This window comes from Chaetodon trifascialis, chromosome 16, assembly GCF_039877785.1.
Source record: "Chaetodon trifascialis isolate fChaTrf1 chromosome 16, fChaTrf1.hap1, whole genome shotgun sequence".
Lineage (NCBI taxonomy): Eukaryota > Metazoa > Chordata > Actinopteri > Chaetodontiformes > Chaetodontidae > Chaetodon > Chaetodon trifascialis.
The window spans coordinates 11,982,736-12,004,872 of NC_092071.1; the positions used below are offsets into that span (position 1 = coordinate 11,982,736).

A 22,137-nucleotide genomic window follows, 5' to 3' on the forward strand; every position below is an offset into this window, starting at 1 on the left:
GAGACAATCCATATTCATTGATTGTATTTCTAATGCGCAATTCATCATCACCTCTCGCTTCTTAAGTCTTGCCTGTTTCACTGGTACCGCAGGAGCTTCAGTCTCTTTCCCTTGCACCTTGTCAAAATCCATGTCAAGCTCTGTCGGTACATAACAATAACAGAGGAACATTGAACTGCTGTGGGTGATGACCAAATGAGGCAGAAATCCCAGCAGCTATGCAAACAAGTCTGCGCTCCACGTGAAATAAACATCTTGCAATTATTCAGCTACATCAACTTCACATGCCTTTATATGAGCTGGAGGATCTGAATGCACTGTTGACTGGATCTTGGCTAGATCTCAGGTACCACTGAAAGCTAACCTTTACATTGTGATTGAAAAATGCTTTTCCCATGGCTTTACCCAAGATGCTTGGTAGTAAATTTAGTGTAAGAACTGGAGTATAAAAGTGAAATCCCTCAAACATCACGTATTATATCTTGCTTTGCTGGTTTGTCTGTGGTGCCAAGCTGCACACATCTTGTTAAGTCAGGGGTTCAATGTACAGATAGTCTCACTGATTGTTGGATTTATATAGATCAACTCATTTTACTGCACTCATTTTACTACATCTTAACATCATAATTCTAATATGCTGCATTAACTGCATATAGGGCCAATGTTGTGTTATGCCTTCAGGTTAATATTTGCTGTTCTTGAAAGCCAGACGGTGACCATAGTGAATGTAAGTCTCTGTGTCCTGGCTCCCTTCCCGTCCTAAGGTCTGTCCAAAGCCAAGTGTGCCCCTCCCTTTAGTAATAGCCTTCTTATAAATGACTGAAGTTAACTCTCGCTCTTCAAAGTTGCCATTCACAGGCCAGATAACAGAAATGCAGTTAAACATTAATTACTTCTCAGTTCTTCCCTCAGAGTCTTGGTTTGAATCCTGAAAAAGATGAAGTCTGACTCCAGTTTGTCAAAAGAGATCAGTAGGAATTTATTATTTGCTTTAAATACAAGTACAGCTCTTTTTTTTCTGCCATTAATCCACTGATCGTCACTGGCAGTCGTGTCAAACTGAACTCCAGATGGAGCTCCTCCAACCCAGAAATGTTTTTGAAACAGCATAATTATGAGTGGAGAGCATGTTGTGCTGAAGTTAGGCTCATGGCATGTGTAGCTTTTTAGCTGCAGTGCCAGCTTTGCATCGGGCAATTTTTAGGGTTATGTTGAACGAAGAACAGAGGTAGAAACCATCTTTTGAAAACAAGAGGACATCTGATCACCGCAATTACCCCAAACAATGAAAAACATGGAAGAATAAGATAAATATACACAAGCAGATTGCTAATCCTGGATCTGAACAATGAGAGAAAAGAAAGAAAGTGCAGATGATGAGTTTAACACATGGAGCCTGAAAACACCTCATCATGTTGGTGACAATCATGAGTGAATCATAGAAATAAAATGCACAGAACAGAGAGCTGACATGGAAAATAAATACTGCACCGGTTGCTAAATCCTTGTACATTCATCAGGCCTCATGCATTCAGGCTTTTGCTTCCCACTCGTCTGGCTCGTGCTACATTGCCACTTATGCCACTTTCCTGTGAGAATGCCAGCCTATTCATTGCATGCTTTTTTTGTTGTGCTAAGATGAACAACTTCACAGTAAAATGCATTTGAGTTAATGACTGATGTAACTGACGTTAGGAAGCACTTCTTTCAAAGACACAGAGGTGATCAGCAAATTGAGTTGTCCCTGAATAACAAAGGGAATGTGCTGAACTGCTGGAGATGCAGGCATGTAGATTGATCACAGGTTTTCATCCGATTTCTGTTTTGGATTTTGGATGATCTACAATTTGACAAAAAAGAAAAAAAAAATCTTAGGGTAACAACACAGCATAGTGTGAGCTGTGTTTGGTTTCCTACTGTCAAAATGTGGCAGCAAGTCCTCTTTTCATATAAATAATGCTAAGAACACAAAAGTCTCCCTCTCACTCACATCAGAACTGTCACAAGAGTCTCTAAAAACCCAGGAGACACATACAGTACATAGTGTAGCCTGCATACATACAAATATACATATATGCAAATACACAAAAACAATAGCCTCTCCATGTGAAATAATGGCATTTCTGGATCTGAAATCATAATCTTATATAAAAATATATAAAAATAAAAGTAAAAATCAAAAGAAGTGTCATTTGAATTGGTGAGAAAAACAATCGTCTTCATTGCTCTTCCACTGTGTGACGTGATGGCAATTCAATGAATCATTGTCCTTGTGAATGCGCAGTTTTTCCGTCCATGGGATTCACACACATGTCCAGAGGCCATTTTAAAAGCAGCCACTAGATGAGTTTAATACTGGAGTGTTAAGAATGTCCACAGACACAAAGAGAGGAACAAGGTCCTTAGCTCTCTGGCCAGCCAGTGAGGTAACATGAAAACTACACATCTATCTACACACTAAGGGATCTCTGACTGCAGGGCATGGTAAGTGCACATTCCCATGAAGAGGTCAGTTCACCTCTTAACCCTGTTCAGTTCATTGAGACCTGCGTCATTGATGACATGGAGGGGTGGGCTGGTCCTGTCAGCCCAGGCACATGTTCCACTTTTGTATATTCCTGTAACACTGGCAACCGATGGAAATACTTGAAAGAATGCAAATATTCTACTAGGAAACGGTTAAGTATGTTTTTGTGGGTGTGTTTATTGTACAAAATTCATAGGGTCGAACACTTTAAACAAATGTCACTACCTGGACATTTATGAGACCTTCATTCTTATGATGAAAACAATGAGTTCTGAGAATGACAGTACAACTGACACATCCTCTAAGGACAGCCAAAAGGATGCACTATCATGCTTTGTTCAGGTTGTCTGTCTTTAAGTTCTTCCTGAAACATTTTTAGAATTTTTCCGTCATATTCTCATCTCATGATCAGGACTCTGGTCCAGTGAGGGCTCTCTTGTGCTGATCATGGATGCTGAGGGCCCTTGGTTGACTCCGAAAGGGGAAACAGCTGGAGACCGAGCTGCCAGAGGGGAGAGAGAGGGGGAGAAGCTTGGGGACATTGCTGCTGATGAAATGGATCCCTCATGACTGATAGGGGACCTGCGAAGGGAGGCCAAGTGGGGGAATGTCCGTCCAATCACAGGGACTTTTGGGGGAACTGACATGGCCCCTGGGTGGGCCACTGACGTGATGAGCGGTGGAGGGTCAATTCTAGGTTTGGGATCAATTTTGTGCTTGGGTTGGAAGGGTTGGCGAGGGTTCTGGTTCTGCTGCGCAGTTTCATCTTTCAGCCTGGCGATCTCTGTGAAGACATTAGCCAGAGGCTGGAATTGAGGGCACCAGTTGAGCAGGTAATCCCAGTTATAGCTTCCACGGAGCTCCTCATCGCTGGCAACTATAGCTGTGAGGGAGCCATCCACTGAAGGTTTACCATCTTCAGGGAAGGCGTAATCCTTTGGGAGGGAAATGTTGAGGCCACGGCCTACTCCTAGGTACCCACCTCCCTCGTCCCTGTAGACTGGGAGCTGGCCAGACAGCAAGGTTCCACTGAGACTGCCGCCCAGTTTCTTTCCTTTGAACCAAGTGCTGCCCTCCAAAGCTGCAGGCTCACAGGAGATATCAGAGAGCTGGTCAGCATCCTGCTGAATGCCAGAGTCTGGTCCTCTGGCTGAGATGTGCTCCTGCATGGACGAGGTGATGGAGGCGACTCGGGGGTACTCGTTTATCATCCTGATCTCATCATCCTCCGCTGCCTCAGCTGACCCTCTTCCACTAGAATGAGAAGGATCCAGAGAGCCCCCTCTAGTGTAGGGACCACCACCAGCCCCACCCTGATCTCCAGCATAGCCTGGCAAGGCCTGGTGGTAGATCCTCTCCCCTCCTGGCCCTGAATTGCATTCATCCATTTTCTGCAGAGCAGTTCCAGAGGCAACAGTTCTGTTTCCTGCATCCTGGCCTTTCTTCCTCCTGCGTGACTTGACAAGGAACACTACCACAGCCATGACCACAAGCAATACGATAAAACCCAGGGACACGGCAATGATGCTAATCAGCAGGATGTTGACATCGGGGGCCAGGCCAAAGTTGGTGTTTGTGACATCGATGGAGACCTGTGCTGTAGTGGTGCGAGATGCATCTAGAGGACTGTGAGCTTTCACATCCAAGGTCATCAGCCTAGTTTCCCGTTTGGTCCGGCCCGAGCCGCTGCTGCTACTACTGCCTGAAGCGTCCAACTTCAGGAAAATTACACCAGTGGTTTTGTTTACATCAAAGAATGGAGAGCTGGTGGGAAGAGAATATAGAACAATACCATCTACCCCTCCATCTTCATCATTTGCCTGGATCTGGCCAATGCTCTGGCCTTTCTTAGCTCCTTCTGGGACTTCAAAGGAGAAATCAGAGGATGTGAAGAGTGGGTCATACTCATCCTCACCTGTGATAAACACCTGTACAGTTACAGTGGCTGAGTGGTTCCCTGAATCTACTGCTACTGCTACAAAGTTAAAGGAGTTGATCTTCTCAAAGTCAAAGGAAATTCTGCTTCTGATTTCTCCTGAGCTTTGGTCCACAGTGAAGCTGTCTTTTCCAGCACCGGACCGCTCCACCATGTAGTATTTAAGTTGGCCAAAAACCCCTGTGTCATGGTCTATGGCATGTAGAACAGTCACAGCTGAGTTTGCTGGTTGGTTTTCTCTGATACTGGCTGTCAGGACTTCCACAGGGAAGAACGGGTGATTGTCATTTACATCTTTGACATCAACAATGACTGGAGCTAGTGCAAAGTGACCCTGTCCATCTGTGGCCTGGATGATGACAATATGTGTGGATTGGTGCTCACGATCGAGTGCTCGCTGAAGCCGCAATGCTCCAGTCCACTGGTCAATGGTAAACAAGTTCACCTCATCACCAGAGCTGATCATATACTGGACCTCAGCATTAGGAGTTGAGTCTGGGTCTGGAAAGATGACAACAACAGAATACAATGAACTATCTGAAAGACAAAGTAAGAAAGCAATACTGAAAAAGGGGACAGACTAGACAATAAGGTGACACTGTAGCCCACCTGTAGCAGTCAGCCGAATGATCTCAGTCCCAGTAGCGGCTCCCTCACTCAGTGACACAGTATATTCTGCTCTGCTGAACACTGGAGGGTTATCATTCACATCACCAATGGTTATCATGGCAGCAACACTAGAGCTCCTCTGGGGCACACCACGGTCTGACACCACTACAGTGAGGTTGTACAGTGGCTTGGTTTCAAAGTCAAGCCCCTCAGCCAACAGCAGAGTCCCAACTGTCTGAAATCCCCGCCCCTCCAGGAACCTCACGCTGCTTTCAATCTGGAATGCATTTCCTTCATTCCCACTGGCAATAGCAAAGTCAAAGCCTGAGTTTTCTCGAGAGAGGTCGCTGTCAAAGGCCTCAAAAGTCAGAACTGTCGACCCTGGGATGGTATCTTCAGAGACTGTAGCCCTGCAGACAGAACAACATTACATATATAAGGACAGCTGTTGAGGTTACCATAACACATCCAGAATCTCATGAAGGTAGACTGACCTGTATTCTGATTGGTGAAACACGGGAGCGTTGTCATTAATGTCAGAGACCTGGACATGGACAGTAGTAAGAGAGGAGAGTGAAGGTGAGCCTCCATCGCGAGCTTCAATAACAATACTGACTGATGGACGTTCAGGGTCAAACTCAGCTCTGTGACTGATGAACAGGGTTCCTGGATACAGAAGAATGAGAGGGAATCAGACATTGTCATGAGAAAGTTAATTTCAAAACATAATAAATTACATATTGCTTTCTTTTCAAACTGGAGCTAAACTATATCGGGAAAGAAGCCATGGTGGTTTACCATTGTTGGGGTCAATGTAGAAACCCTCCTGGGTTGATGACATCACTTTGTAGGTGATCTTTCCATTCTCTCCAGAGTCCCTGTCAGTTGCTGTTACTGTGACAACTGCACTTCCTGGTGGTGTGTGCTCAGGCAGAGTTACCTGGGGCACAGAGATGTTAAAAACATTTGACCAGAAGAGCAAAAGAAACCAATAAGCCAACAATATAATATAAACAAAAATAAATAAATACTGTAATAACAGGGTATATAATCAATGTACCATTAAAACAAACAGAATATCAGCTTGATTTATAAGCCATCCTACCTGATAGAGATCGTGGGTGAATGCAGGTGCATTGTCATTTATATCTTCCACCAGTATTGTAATATTAGCCTCAGTCTGGTGCTGGGTGTCTGTGGCTCTGACAGTCAGGGTGTACCACGTCTTCTCCTCAAAGTCCAGAGGGGCGGTGAGTGATACGCCTCCACTGTAGCGGTGAATCCCAAACTTGCCTAAGGCTGTTGGGTCCAGCTGCAAGGAGTAGGAGAGGGCAGGACTGGAGTCGACATCGTTACCTGTCACAAGAGTGATCTCTGTGCCAATCAGCATATCTGATAGGAGGAGAAAGAGGACAACCGTTGCACAGCTGTTGCATAACTCCACATCCTGGTGATAAAATATGTTTAGTAAATGTAATGCATTTGCTGTTCAAGTTCAAAATTCCTAAAAATTCAAGCACTCACTCTCTGGGATGCGGACTTCCTGTGGCAAGGGAATAGTGGGACTGTTGTCATTCTGGTCAACAATGATCACTGTCAGTGTGGCCGAACCAGCCAATCTTGGACTCCCTCTATCAGTTGCTGTGACCACCAGCCTGTGGGTGGGAAGAAAAAAGAGTTCCAAACTTGTCCAAAAGTCTCTTATTACACAAGTAATTCTAGTTTAATTTGAATGTTGGTGGTAAAAGAGAAAAATGTAAAAGGAACACAAGTAATGCACTAATAATCTACTTAATTTCACATTTTTTTTTACCTTTGGCTACACATTCTCACATTATTAGAAAAGCAACGCATAAAAAGCTATAACAATGTCACAGCGAACAGGAGTTTACACAGTTGTAACTTTGATAAATCTGGCATGCAGACATCCGTTTGCACTGGTGCTTATATCTTCAGCAGACTATGTAAACCTCCTAACCAGCTATCTAAATACAAGCTAGCTGAGTGAATATGATTCATGTTGTGCTACGTTCCCTTCTATACATGTTTACCTGCCTGTGTATACATACGGGTACTGTACTGGACTTTTTTTGTACGGCACCATGCAACAGCTCCAACATTTATGATAGGTGAAGTATATATTCATCCTCAAAATGTGCACAGAATGGTTGTTGATGTGGTTCAGCCACTGATCTGTTCTCACTTGGTCTGGGTAAAGATCTCACGGTCCATGATGGCTGCTGTGGTGATGCTTCCTGTCATCGGGTCGATTTTGAAAAGGCCGCTCATGCCTGATGACTGGATGGAGTAGGTCACCTGACCATTTTGGCCTTGATCCACATCCTCAGCCACCACCTGGAAGAAGGTGGAGGAGAAGGATTAAAAAGGGAGAATGATGAGAATTTATCTTTACCCTGAGCAAAACTCCAGTAGATCAAATGCCAATATTACTTTGTATTATTTATTGTGCAATTCACCTGTATGATTGGCATTTCATATCCCTGTGCTTCTCTCATGTAAGCCACATAATTCTGCAGCTGGAAGCGAGGAAGGTTGTCATTGACATCCTGTAGGATCAAGTTGATAGCCATGAATGATGTGGAGGACACAGTTTCAGCCTTCACAACTAGACGGAGTCTGGGGGTGTCTTCAAAGTCAAGCCCCTTGGAGCTCTGCACCCTTATTTCACCTGAAAGACACACAGATTTGAGAGGAAAATTAGCATCAGGAGACTGATATGAACTGTTTTTTTTTTAATCCACATCTCTTAAACAATTTGCTAAATCAAACCTAAATTCTCATCCTATAAGACATAATATAAAAAAAGTGCTGTATTGAGGTTCACCTGTTGAGGAGCTGATGGTGAAGACCTGCTTTCTGTTCCCACTGAAGAGGCTGTAGCTGATTCCACTTCGCGTGCCATCTGGGTGTTGAGCCTGAGCCTGAGCCACAGCTGTGCCTGAATTTTGGAAGTAGAGCAGAGAAAATATTCCTTAACTGTGACAGCAGAGAGATCTTCAAAGTGTACAGAGAGACAAATTGACTGAGATGATTATTCCAATCCCTAAAAATACTGTATCAATTTGAGACCTTTTGCAGCATTCTCCTGTATGCTGACATCTCTGGCATTTCTAGAGAAGCGGATGCCGCTGTACTCGACCTCCTTCACGTAAATCACCACAACTCCCTGCGCAGACTGAGCTGGACTGCCCTGGTCCATAGCCTCCACTATCAGGGTCCTCTGAGCCTGGGTCAGACCTCCCAATGGCTCGGTGGCTTGGATCTCCCCAGTCAGGGAGTTGATGCTGAAACCCTTCACTGGCATGGCAAAACGATAAAACACAGAGCCATTGGCTCCAAAGTCCTTATCCTCAGCCTTCATGGTGGCCAGAACCCGCTGGGTACGCCTGCTGGACACTTCGATGACCAGCGGATCCTGGATGAAGAAGGGAGTGTTGTCGTTGACGTCTAGGATGGTGACTGTCACCTAGAAGAAAGAGGTCACATGTGGATTGAGTACAAAACTGTAAAATGTAATCTTCTCCTTAACAATCAGTCAACATATTCAAAATCTAACCCTTCATTTACCTGAGCGGAGGTGTTCCTTGGTGCAGCAGGTGAAAGGTCTACAGCAAACACCTGGAAACTGTACGATGCCCATTTTTCCCGGTCCAGAGGGGCTGATGTGGTGATAACACCAGTGTTCTCATCCACAGTGAACGCTCCATGAGCCTCTCGGCTGAGGAAATACAGAACCTTCCCATTCAGGTCATCATCAGCATCTATGGCTGACACCTGAAAATATGTAAATATATTATTATGACTGACATATGAGGACTTCTGCTATAAAGGTGACATACAGTAAAAAAGTGACGCCGTTCAAACAAAGCTGTATTCTGATTCTCTGATCATCTGTGTAAACTCTTACTTCCAGAACTTGAGACCCCTCTGCAGCATCCTCTGACACTTCAACAGAATAGCTACTTTTGCTGAAGACAGGGCTGTTGTCATTGACATCCAGCACTTTGACTTCCACTGTGACAGTAGCGCTGAGAGCAGGACTGCCTCGGTCTGTCGCCACCACCTCCAGAGTGTATTCAGCCCTGGTCTCCCTGTCTAGCCCACGTGAGGTGGAAAGGGCTCCTGTGCTGCCATGGAGGTGGAAATCTCCATCAGGGTCCCCAGCTGGTTGGGCAGTTCATATGGAAGAAGAAAAGAAAAACCCTTTAAAAACCTTTGTGGATTGAGTGTTAAAAGAAGACAGGAAAGGTGTAGATCGGTGCCAACTCTGCACTTAAGTCAAAGTTTGAACGTTCTCCAGACATTTATATGGAATGTATTATAATTGAAAGAAGACAGAGGAATGTCAGGAGTGAGCCTGGGGTAGCTGTATGCAGATTTGATCTTTCATATAGAGCTCTGTCAAATGCACTGCACTGGTCCAAATACTGCATGTAATATATCCCCTCCTTATGAGGTAAGAGCAAATCTATTCCTGCATACTGTCAGTACAACACATTTCACCGAAACAATGTGCCAAACTGATACTAATAAAGTGTGATTTAGCTGCAATCATCATGTACTCCCACATACGCGTGAACCTGTCAACAATCTGTAAATTTAAGCTTGGCCATTTTAAGCCTGAAAAACACCCAAAAAAAATCACAAAAATTCACTGCCTCTCCCGAGATATTGTTTTTTTTCACATTTTACACACCCTGACATAGCAATTACAGCAATTGTGGCAAACTAAATCACGCCTTAAATCCAGTCTAATAAAATACTGGGACTAGATACACAACACTGTTTCTCACCAGTGATCCTGTACTCCAGCTCTCCACCAGGGCCTGAATCAGGGTCTGTGGCCTTGAGAAAGCAAAGCTCTACGGGGGCCTGATTCTCCGGCACCTCCAGCCCGTACCATGGCTTTGCAAAGACCGGCGCATTGTCGTTCACATCCTGCACGTCCACTCGGACTACAGCTTTGGCAAAGTTAGGAGGCAGCCCCCCATCTCTGGCATACACTGACAAGAGATGGAAAAGATGACTAGTTGTCAGAGCCCATACAAAATTTTTGATGATCTGTAGTAATAAATGAGTGCAGTGTATAGCAGCTCAAACAGACAATGGATATGTAGTACCGGTGAGTGTGTAGTGGTCCTGTAGCTCTCTGTCCAGTTCCTTTGTGGTCGTGATGACTCCTGTAACAGGGTTGATGATGAAGCCTTCCTCTGTCACACCTCCATATGTCACTTGGCCGTTAGAACCTTCAGTGAAACACAAAACAGATATAAATAAAAACAAATGGCTCACTACGAAACAAGCAATAAAGGAAATATGCTACATTTAATGTAGTATAGCAGTGATATTAATGAAACCACAGCTGCATAGAGCCACTGGCAAAACCTAATGAACGCTCCACGCTCCAGAAATATTACGCTCTGGACGATTGACTGTAACCACACGTTTTCATTATCAGTAGCTTGTGGTTTGGTTTAAAGTGATTTGGTTTCTCAAAAGCATTTATGTGTCTCTGCTGTTTAGTTCTCTCATATTGTATGTAATGTATATCAGCTGTGCCCCTTCACTCACTCTTCTAGCAGTGAATTTTGGAATCTTTCCTCTTTTTCTGATTTCATGTCTTGTCTTTTTCGTACATCTGTCTTTCTTGACATTATCCATTGTCAGTGTTCATTCTGTTGGCATCTTGTGGCAACCACACTATGTCCACATTTCCTGCTCACTGACTAAATTTATTATGAACATAGCAATGACACATTAAAACCAACCTTGGTCCCGGTCAGCCGCAGTAACTGTCAATACGGTTGTTCCTGGTCCTTGGTTTTCCATCACCTGGGCATCAAACTCTGCTCGCTGGAACACCGGGGCTTCATCGTTTACATCAATCACATGCACAGACAGCACCTGAGAGGTGGAAAGCTGGGATATCCCATGATCCTCTGCTACAATGGTGAGATTGAAGACTTCCTGCTCCTCCCGGTCTAAAGCTTTAAGGATGGAGAGAGAGCCTACAAAAGGGAAAAAGATGAAGTGAGTGAAAACTTTCTAAAACTATCCAGATCACTTAATTTAAAGTCTCTTCTCTCAATTTAATTCCTTTTTTTTTCTTTTTTGTCTTGAACGGTGCGTTTAGGTGTGTTTGTTGTGTGTTTGGACTATTTTTGTGAACATGTAATCTTGTGTACTTGAGAGGCCTAGAGGACCAGTAAAAACAAAACCCTTACAGATTTGCTTTATGAGAGTTTCCACAGTTAGCGAAAGACCACAGTTTCTTCACACCAAGGATTTTATTCTGGCACTCAAATGTGAATCACTGTGCTGCAGCACTTTATCACAGAACATGTATGTTTTATTGCAAAGTACAAGTGTAAGCATGGAGGAACACAGAATCCAGACTACAACCTGGAACCACATAGTTGGCTCAAATCAACCTATGACCTCCCCTAAAATCATGTTGTTTTTTTCCTTACAATATTACAGTATCTGTTAGCATAACTTGGTGTGTGTTTAATGTAAATCGAGTTTATAATTCAGACCACTACTCCTCAGTCTCTGACCTATGTTACTTTCCTATCCAGGACTGCAAAGACAGTCAGCCAAAGTGAGAGGAATGTGCGTGCGTTTGTGTGTGAACTTGTACTTGCTACATAGTGAGGACAGAAATAAGTTTTTAATCACAGAGTGAAGACATTTTTTGAACCTTCAGAGGGCTTTTGGAGAGTCACGACTAGCTTTTTAAGGGTTAAATTAGAATTGGGTTAAGCTTAGGCTTAGTCATTTAGTTTTGGGGGTTGAGGTTTGGGGAAGGGTCTTGGGAATGCATTATTACATTCGTTGATGAGTGTCTCACAAGGATGCACAAGTGCATATGTGTGTGTGTGTGTGTGTGTGTGTGTGTGTGTAAATGTATAGATTTGCGTGTAGATGTGTACATGCATTACTCACGTTGTGGGGACATAAATCTGATTACAGATTTATGGGGACAAAGCGCAAGTCTGCATAATGTAATCCAGGAATTGAAGGTAAGTCTATGCAAAGTTCCAAAAAGTGCTGGAAAAATGGCTGTGTGTGTGTGTGTGTGTGTGTGTGTGTGTGTGTGTGTGTGTGTGTGTGTGTGTGTTTAGCAGGCATACGGTGCCTGAGAGAGTGTGTAATTTATAAATGCCACAGCATGCCAAACACATACATCGTGTGTTGACTGTTGGCGTTTGAGACTGAAGATCAGATGTTCCTGTGAGGTTTTGCAAGCCCCCGTGTTTCAGCCAAATGCAAACATATGCAAAACATTTGCTGTACTATTTCATCGTCCTCTGCAGCCAATTTAGTGTTACTGATACAGTATCAGCCATATGATAAAGGTACTGTTACTCTCTCTGGATTATCTTTGTTCGAACTCAGATGTAACTTTGTTTTAGTGCTACCGAAGATCCCAAGGTTTCCAAAGACAAAAAAAGATACTAAATTTCAGGGAAATTAGCATAATATACTGCACAAGACAGAGAAACTTTTTCATTTAATGCAGTGCTCCAGACATAAAAATGGCATCCAGGATCTGATTATATACTGTAAGTAGGACACCGCTTTAATGATAGAACAAGCACATATAGAATATATCTACTGTTTGGTCTCAAACAGCATGAATACTACGTTTTATATAATTTTGAGGATACCTGTGAAAAAATGGACATATAAGACAAACCCTTGGCTTCAATGGTTTATAAAACTAGCAGTAAAGCAGCCATAATGGGAAATAACAGAAAGTTCATGTTGGCAGTGCAGACATATAATTTAGAAGCAGTAATCATGCTAATGATACCCCCCACATTAGCCAGACAGTTTGGTTAATGTCCTCTCAATACAACGCTAATCTGCCATTACAGCTACTATTAACCATAAGCTTAACACCACACAGTGTGAGAAACAAACCAGAAGCAAAATCAAGCCCTGCTATTACACCAGACACTTGACAGTAATGAAGTAAAGACTTTTTTCCATCTGGAAGTTGCATTAAGTGTCTGTCTTATGGCTCCTAATCCCATCTCAGCCAGATCCGAGCACGCCCACACCACCCAGCTCCGATGATGAAGCTATTACGTATGCACATATATAAGATATCAAAGCCTGTCCATGTCTCTCACCCAAATCGTTTCCCATGAACAAAACCGTCAAGAAAAGAACACCAAACCATTATTCAAGTGAAATATTGCTCTAAGGAATTGAAAGACCATCTAGTAAAGAGGGTTATGAGGGTTATGAGTGTTTTAGCAGTTGAGACCCTGCACTTTGGTGGGTAATTATGATCTTGTGGAAAGTTTTGTTCATCTGGGGGGGGCTTCTATGTGTGGGATGCTGATTATCTATCAATCATGAAACCCCACAGAAAAAGGCTCCATACTACTCCCGCAGTGTTAAATCATTCAAAGCAGGATTGTAAATGCATGAAATGATGTGAATTTTACCCTAATCATCTCTTGATGGGGTGCAAATTGGGTCTTTATGGGAAATCCCCAGTCTCCACAGACCCTGTTACATTATAGTAACATGACTATATTTTTAGACACTGTGGCTCACCCTAAAAATAAGCTTACCAGTGTTGGGGTTCAGACTGAAGCGACCGGCGCTGTTGCCTGCCTGGATTCTGTATGACACTCTGCCATTTTCTCCTTCATCTTCATCTCCAGCCATCACGTACAAAATCACAAACCTGCCAATAAACATACAAATAACAGATTAGAAAAACCACAGACAACCACTTCCACGTGCTTGGGGCTATGAACAAAAATGCACTTTATTATTTTTAAATTCAGTGTTCATCCTCTGTGGCCCGATGGAGGAAATCTGTCAGTGCAATGAGAGAAATGTCCATTGAGTGCCAAAACCAGACTTCAGCTAGACATGCCACTCACCCGACAGGCTGATCCTCCATGACGCTGACCGCAGACGGCGAGCTGAAGACTGGGGCATTATCGTTTTCATCGGTGACAAATACTCGGGCAGTGACCGAACCCCAGCGCCTCTGAGAGGGATCCTCCGCCTGGTCTGTGGCCCGCACCACAAGGTAGAGGGACGGTGTTGACTCACGATCTAACTTCTGGCCTAAAGTAAGGACTCCGCTGGAGGGGTCGAGGGTCAGGAGGTCAGGGGTGTCGGGCCAGTAGTGCTCAATAGAGTAATGTAGCTCACTATTGGGTCCGCTGCCATCCTAGAAAAAGGAAAGGGGATGAATAACACAGTGAGTGGAAAATCTGATCTAGCAAGGAAAAGCAATTAAAGTCACAAGAGTGAAAGTGCAGTCTTGACATATGATAGATGTTATACAAAATTGTCTTAACTCAATTTATGCTTTATTTTGTTCTAACATTTGACGGAAAACAAAACAACCAAATTTAGCTGATTTATGTTGTTTGGTTGAAAATATATATAACTTATACAGTGACAAGTGTCAATCACTGGTTAACATTATAACTCTTCTTTAGCAGATACTATTTTGTTTCATACCTGATCCAAAGCTTGGAAGGTGTATATGGAAGCCCCTGGCTCTATGTTCTCTGGGATCACGATGGTAACAGGATCTTCCGTGAACTGGGGGGCATGGTCGTTGCTGTCCTGCACGTTGATATCCAGCTGCACCAGGTGGCTGCTGGGAAATGACTGGGAGAAGTCAGACACCTCGATGTTCAGCGTGTACCTTGACCCCTTCTCATAGTCCAGCTCGCGCACAAGATACACATCGCCCTTTAAACGGTCCACCATGAAAGTCCCATCTCGGTCGGTCCCCCCGACAACCAGGTAGGTCACCTGGCCTTCCAGTAAAGAAGATTCCTGCTGGTCATGTGGACGGACAGAGCCAATGATAGAGCCTGGAACAGCCCCTTCGACTGTGTTCAGGGTCATGGAGAGCATGTTGGGCTTGGGGTTGGACTTGGAGGAGCTGAGAACCTGTTGCAAAGGAAAGTGGTGTCAATTTAGCATTTGTTATGACTTCCCTCATCCTGTCGGGATCATTCAGATTGTGTCACACAAGTCAACTTTTCAATATATAGAAGTATCTCAACCAAGCATAGAAGTATCAAGGCGAATGCTGTGCTGGGCATGGCACTGGATATGATTTCCTTTGGTATTCTGCAGACAATGAAGCTATATGGCTCTTACCACAGACCATCCCTAAACATAGCCTTGAGCTGGAGTCTGTTTCTGTTTTTATGCGATTACTATAATAACCCTCACAGGCATTCCCGTTGTGCATGAAGACATTATGTACAATCCTTTCAGTAAATATCTTGACACTGCAGAATTCTGGCTTCAAGATGAGAGTCGGAGTTTGTGACCTGTGACAAAATAATGAAGGGTGTAATGAGAGGGAAAACTGTAAATATTCCAGTTCAAATAATGCAGAGCAATAACTGCAGCCTCCATATGCTGCAGTCCGGTCAGATGGGAAACAAGTACGTGCCAGGGGGCTTTCGCCACTCTGAGCAACAGCCTCAGGGTTTGATATAGTTCAGGGACAGATCAAAGAGCTCCGAAGACAGCAAACAAAAGCAGATTTTAACAAGCTCTGGTTTCATCATCAAAAAATCCGTACACACACCAGCCCTCGCTCAAGATCCGTTGCAATGAATTGCATCTTGTCTTTATCGAAATGTGAATAGTGAGGATAAACCTCGAAGACGAGGGACGTGATGTGAATAATGTGCATAATTTAGCCTGATGTGCTGACCACAAAGACTGAGGCCATGTGCAGACATTTGCAGCTACAATGCACAACAAACCACATATGAAAGGGCCACCTGTTACTGAAAAAGGAAGAAAGCAAAACTATGTCCTATTTTGTTGGTCTGTTTTTCCTTTTGCTTGATGCAGCAACTGCATTTAATTGAGTTTTGTGGTGTTTTAGCCATAAATGTGTCTGTAGGGTGACAGAAATTTCAAGTCTTGACATTTTTAAAGTCTATTTGTCAAGTTTGAATGTGATGATCCATACAATGCCAGCAACTACACTTTACTTTACTATTCATACTGTTTCCCAATGGCCTTTTCCAATAGAAGCTAGCTAGTGTGTGTACTGTAGTACTTGTGGTGTACAGTAATATCCCTGCGTCTGATTTTACCCACAGCTATGTGAAATGTTATCTCAAAATCATTATCTGGAAATGTTAGCTCATGAGAGTGTTTGAATGTGTCGTCACAGTGAGCATGTCTCTGTGTGTGTGCATATATCACCGCCTGCTACCGTACAGTGGTGTATTCCCTTTCTCTCTGTGTGATTTCATGCAGCTGGCTCTCATCAAATCTCATCTGGGAGCATTTGATTCCAAGGTGCCTGTTTCCCCTCTGCCTAATCTCAGTGTTGCACAAGGAGGGCGCAGGCGAAATCTAAGGCAAGCGCTCCCGCTGTAATTAGCATCCTTTTCCTTTCTGAAATCACATCACATAAAATCACTGCACTCAAAACTCCACAGTCAAAGCAAACCACCACCCCTCTCTGGCCAAATGCTTCTGTGGCAGACCTTTTTTTCCTGCTGTTGAGTTCCTGATATTGTATGTTGATATGCAGGCTTGACCCTCTGATGGAAAGTTCAGAACAATAACTCAGTCCAGACCAGCTCCCTCCTGCAGCTCAGGATTTCTCACCTTGGGTTTTGGTTACCCCACTAACTTTTGGAGCAGGAAACACACACTAGATTGGATAGATGCTTTTGTTTGCACAGGCACAGGTTCAGTTTCTCTCCTTCTCATATTTACCTCCTTTTCCAATTTCTTTGACAGTTATACTGTTCACTTTGTGCACAGATTGAGGAAATTACTCGCAGCAAGGAATGCAACAGGACTGAGGTAATGTGTAGATGTGACAGTTTTAGGTTTGGTCAACAGATTGGCCTTTTACAATTGCTTTAGAAACATTTTAGAGACATAGTAAATGTGTAGACTCTTGTGCATGCAACTGGAACATGGATGAGGATATAAAAAATGTACACAATGTTTACCTGTATCTGTAGCTGGCAGGTGGAACTGAGGCCTGGTGTGCCGTGGTCAGCAGCGGTCACAGTGAGGGTGTATTCGGCTCGCTCCACCCATCTCAGGGGGGAAGCGCTTTTCAGCTCACCACTGGTCGGGTTAAGGGAGAATCGCTCAGCTCTGGGGCCTTCAGAGGATGAGATATGGATATCAGCTGGAAGTTAAGTTTAATACTACATAAACATACATTAACAATTGGATGTTTGAGGGAAGTGCTTTATATTGAGAAATTCACTCACCTGATAAAGAATAGTATACAGTCCCATTCTCTCCCTCGTCTGGGTCTTTAGCTGTCACTGTCCCTATGACTGTCCCAGATGGAAGCCCCTCCATCACCTACAATGGAGAGGGGTTGTTATTTAGTCTTTTTCCAACATACCATACCTCTTCTATGTAAATAATCTTCCTATTATGTGTATTGCTCTTCTCGTCTTAGTTTACTTTCTAGCACTATGAACGTTAATATATAAAAGGTTGGTCATGCATTGTAGGATTAGACTTTATGGTCGTTAAAAATTAAAAGTGAGCGCATGAAGCTACTGTTTATTTTCAAATATTTGTGGGAGAAATTATTCAGATTAAAGACAGTGTAATTCTTTATTCTTACCTGAAGGAGTAGCTCCCTGTCGGGTCTAACATGAGTGAAACTGGGGGCATGGTCGTTCTCATCTAGCACAGTGATATGAGCTGTGCCAGTGGCACTGCGAGGAGGCGTGCCCCCATCCTGTACCACCACAACAAGCTGGTAGCTGGACTGCTGCTCTCGGTCCAGGGCGAGACGGGTGCTAATCTCACCTAAAGAAAAAGAGAAGGAGAGAGGCCATAGCTTGGCTTACTTGCAATAGCTACAGAGTAATTATATTTCATTTCATTGACAAACAGTAGAGGAATAATTCATCAAGGGAATGCTGGTGCTGGTAATGGTGCTGCTGGCAAAGTAACTGCATTTCATCGAGTGTAAAAGTTACAAAAAACTATTTCAAGTGTATTATTGCTGTTCTTAAATTTAAATGAAATGGTGTTTATCTTCACCTGTTTGTGAGTTAATCTGAAAGTGCCTGTCGGTGTGCAGCAGCCTGTAGGTGAGCCGAGCATTGAGTCCTGCATCTCTGTCAGTTGCAGACACCCTACCAAAGCCTGTCCCAGCCAGCAGGTTCTCTCTGACAGCCAAGAACACCCTCTCCTGGCTCAGTCTTGGGGAATTGTCATTCTCGTCAGTTACTGTCACCCTGACTGTGGCGCTGCCGGTTCTCCCTGCCCCATCGGGGCCTGACGTGGCCAGGACAGTCAACAGGTACATGTCTTTGACCTCTCTGTCCAGAGAGCTACGAACAAACAGCCAACCACTATCCGGCATGATGCCAAACCCAGCAGCGTCACCGTCAGGCCTAAGACGGTAGGAAATAGGGGAGGAGGAAGATGAGGAGGAACTTCCACCATTCCCAGAAGCCTCTATGTTGAGTGCTCGAACCTGGAGGAAACGTGTGTTGAGAGGTGTGTTTTCTCGTAGCTCCACGCGATAGGTCAGGGTGTCAAAGCTGGGGCCTTGTGCATCTTGCGCTTGGATGTGAACTACAAGAGTGAAGGTGGAGCTAAGTTGAGGTGCTCCACCATCCTTGGCAACTACCTGAAGGTCATAACGTGGGACGCTTTCATATGACAGGCTCCCAATCAGACGCACCTCCCCGCTTCCCCGGTCAACACCAAACGTCCTCTGTCCGCTGCTGCCTGCAGCCCCAGCAGAGACCAGGTCGAAGCTGATCTGACCATTATGACCAGAGTCTTTGTCGGTGGCCTGAATGGTATAGATAACGGTGCCCATTTTGGTGATCTCAGGTAAAAGGACGGACTCTGATGATGAGGGGAGGAAGGTAGGGGCGTTGTCATTGACGTCTGATATGGTTATTCGCACCCGGCTGGTTCCATATGCTGGAGGAGAGCCAGAGCGTGCCTGGATCTCCAGGTCAAGACTGGAGCAGGTCTCATGGTCCAGAGGAAGGGCAGTACGAATGGTACCAGAGGCACTGTCCACTGTGAAGTAACCATCAGGGTCTCCAGAAGAGATGGAGTAGAGGATATCCTTGGAAACACCTGTATGCAGAACACAGACAAATAGCAAAAGAGCAAAAGAATCATGTGAGAAGCTGGAACCAGCAAATCTTTATATTTATGCTTTATAAATGAGTGAAAAGTAAAAAGATATGTCTTCAACTGTTGATTATCCACTCTTCCTTTAGTTAAATGAATACATACCCACCACAAAAAAAGCATGACAAATCTATATCCACTTTTAGTAGATAGAGATGTGGCACGTTTTTTTCTCATCTAAGTATTAAAGAAAGGCTGGATTCACTCAAAGTAGGTGAAGAGATACAATCACTGAGAGCCTTGTACAGTTACACAGACAGAGATAAGTGCTCCTCTGTCCACTACACAGCAGAGAACACTTCATTTTGACTCCCACTCAGAGTTACAGCCCCATCCAAATCCATTTCTCCATCATTAATACTGGGAGAAAATAAAAGTCTGGCCATAGTGAAAATAATCCCCTGTAAAGCCCACGCTGTGTGATGGATGTGATTTCTTAATGGAGTGCATGCTCTTGCGTATTTGTGCAACTGCTGGGGTGAGAGGTAACACATCATACACTCTTCAGCCCATTACTACATTTTTGTCCTGGTAGTTGTCTGAAAGATGAAACCTGGTATGGCACAGAAAATACTCAATCAACAGAGGACTGGAGAATACGGTCATCCTCACCTGTCTTGGCAGCAGCACGGACCACTCCCACCGCTGTCCCCCTGAGAACATCCTCAGATACGGTGAAGAAATACTGGGCCTGTTCAAACACGGGAGACACCACAGAGCCTCCCACCACGCTCACATTTACCCTGGCATTGACGGGCGCTGTCAGACCACCGCCGTCCTCAGCTGATATCACCATGGAGATGACCGTATTGGCTTTGCCATGGAGTGAGCGAGACAGAGAAATCACACCTGTGGAGGAAGACAGATAAGTAGAAAAGGTGAATTACACTACTTTCCTTTAAATACGTTCCAGAAGAGCTCATCCATAATTGTTCAGTACAGGTGGGTGTTAGCAGAGATACCTGTGTCCTTGTTGAGAGTGAAGAAAGCGGAGCCTCCTCCAGGTACTGTGCGGTAGGTCACCCTGCCGTTTGCACCAGCATCAGGGTCATTCGCTGTTACCTTGACGACAGAGGTCCCCGGGGCACTATGGGTACTGAGACTGACTGTGTAGAGGACTGGATAGAAGGCGGGCCTGTTGTCATTGATGTCCACCACCGAGACCCGCACACGGGCAACTGAGCTCAAACCACCCTGAAAAAATTGATTCGTTGGGTTAGATTTGACGCAAGATTTTCACATTCAGTTATAATTTTAGCAGAATCTGTAAGGTTGCATCAGCAGGGCAGGCACAAATGCTGCATTAAGGACTTTAACTGACTAGGCTGTTGAGACAAAGGGAGGCTAAATCAGAAGAATGGTGGTCCTAGTTAAACCACATCCTCCCTTCCTTCCAGCACTGTATATCCCTGAAGACAACATTCAATTTGTTTTCTAGCCCTTGGTGAAAAGCGACAGTCCAGGACTTTCATGTTATGAATCTGTGACAATAGATTTATGTCACACTGTTAAGACGAAGCAGCTGTAAACGAGAAAGGATGAGTTCTCTGTTGAAGATCCCTGAAATATGGAGCCAATCAAGCAGAGTATGCATTTGTCAGCGAGGAGAAGAGTTTGCACTCATTACACTGTATCTGCGGGCTTAGTTTTACGAGCCCATTAAAAACAGGGATAGTGGAGACGGAGGGAACAGACACCAGCTGAATTGGGCTGGGAATGTGCTGGGAGTGGGAGAGAAGATGCATTGCGGGGGTTGGATGTTAAATTATAGACCTGAATTCAATCTTTACCTCGACCAGGGTGCATAAAGAGAATAAAAAGTATGAACACTACCATTACTACGACTAACAAGAATACATTTAGAACAATGGTTATGTGCAGGATTCTGTTTCTTTCTGTAATCCAAGTACACACAAGAGAATGAATGCTTTATTGCACCTTATGTGGAGTTTCAATGCATTTTTAAGTGCATTCACTGTGATTAATTGATACTTTGTATGGGTATACTGGGAAGATGCTAGAACAAAGAGTGTGTAAATGTGGTCATGTAAGGCATCACATTAACTTAAAAAGCATCTTACAGTAAGAGCTTGTTCAAACTGACTGTTTCAATGGACCTGTTTTCCTACTTCGTTACCTTTTTCCTCCCCATACTCCCTCGCTTTTCGCTCTGATTGCTTTGCCATGCTGCTGCGGTCCCCCTTGATTTTTTGAAGACGCACAGTAAGAGACAGGATGCTGTGTTCTTCAAAACACGTCTCTTTGATCAGATTTATTCGAGTGCAGCTGTACACATCTTTAATTGGCTGTCAGCTTGAAGCTCTGACCAGAATTAGCGCTACACGCTCAGCAAGCAATGTGCTTGGTTGTGGAGCAACGCAAAGAAATAGTGCTTTGAGTTTGCAAAATATTTTCCTTTAAGGATTGCTTTGTCGGCTATTCCTTACTCCATCCGTTGCAGTGACCGTCAAATCAAACTTGTCCAACCCCTCATCCCGGTCCAGAGCTGTGCGGGTGCAGAGCTGGCCAGACTCCTTGTCTATGGTAAAGAGGGTTGGTGCTGCGTTTCCAGAGCCAGAGCCCAGGCTGTAGGATATAGCACCAAAGGAACCACGATCCTCATCTGTGGCTGACACCTGCGGGAAAAGAGACATGAGGTAAGACGTGGATGGTCCACTCGTGCCAAACAGCCTGTGAGACTTAAGGATTTCAAAAAGCACGTCCAGAAATGTGCGTTAAAGAAAACCTACATGTGTCATAATTATTATATATGAGCTAAGGGCCTTTCTGTTATCACAATAATGTGCCATAATATAGTCATCTCACAGGCTCATACATCTGCACTTGTCCAAATATCACACACCATAGCACTACTTGT

At 44.1% G+C, this 22,137-nt stretch overlaps 1 protein-coding gene across 1 annotated transcript in view; it reads right to left on the bottom strand.

Moving 5' to 3' along the window:
- Positions 1-954: 954 nt before the first annotated feature.
- The window catches only part of dchs1b (dachsous cadherin-related 1b), an 81,722-nt gene continuing 60,539 nt past the window's right edge, over positions 955-22,137 (bottom strand). The window contains exons 5-29 of the mRNA XM_070983140.1: positions 21,707-21,895; positions 20,222-20,453; positions 19,872-20,108; positions 18,144-19,202; positions 17,719-17,906; positions 17,351-17,447; positions 17,081-17,238; positions 14,592-15,032; positions 14,000-14,295; positions 13,682-13,797; positions 10,862-11,101; positions 10,214-10,339; positions 9,887-10,096; positions 9,001-9,257; positions 8,661-8,867; positions 8,163-8,559; positions 7,918-8,031; positions 7,550-7,761; positions 7,276-7,427; positions 6,597-6,727; positions 6,178-6,464; positions 5,871-6,012; positions 5,567-5,738; positions 5,073-5,482; positions 955-4,964 (exon numbers count right to left, since the gene is read on the bottom strand). Of these exons, the coding sequence (XP_070839241.1) occupies positions 2,917-4,964; positions 5,073-5,482; positions 5,567-5,738; positions 5,871-6,012; positions 6,178-6,464; positions 6,597-6,727; positions 7,276-7,427; positions 7,550-7,761; positions 7,918-8,031; positions 8,163-8,559; positions 8,661-8,867; positions 9,001-9,257; positions 9,887-10,096; positions 10,214-10,339; positions 10,862-11,101; positions 13,682-13,797; positions 14,000-14,295; positions 14,592-15,032; positions 17,081-17,238; positions 17,351-17,447; positions 17,719-17,906; positions 18,144-19,202; positions 19,872-20,108; positions 20,222-20,453; positions 21,707-21,895 (8,118 nt within the window). The 3' untranslated portion in view covers positions 955-2,916. The remainder of the gene's footprint in view (positions 4,965-5,072; positions 5,483-5,566; positions 5,739-5,870; positions 6,013-6,177; positions 6,465-6,596; positions 6,728-7,275; positions 7,428-7,549; positions 7,762-7,917; positions 8,032-8,162; positions 8,560-8,660; positions 8,868-9,000; positions 9,258-9,886; positions 10,097-10,213; positions 10,340-10,861; positions 11,102-13,681; positions 13,798-13,999; positions 14,296-14,591; positions 15,033-17,080; positions 17,239-17,350; positions 17,448-17,718; positions 17,907-18,143; positions 19,203-19,871; positions 20,109-20,221; positions 20,454-21,706; positions 21,896-22,137) is intronic.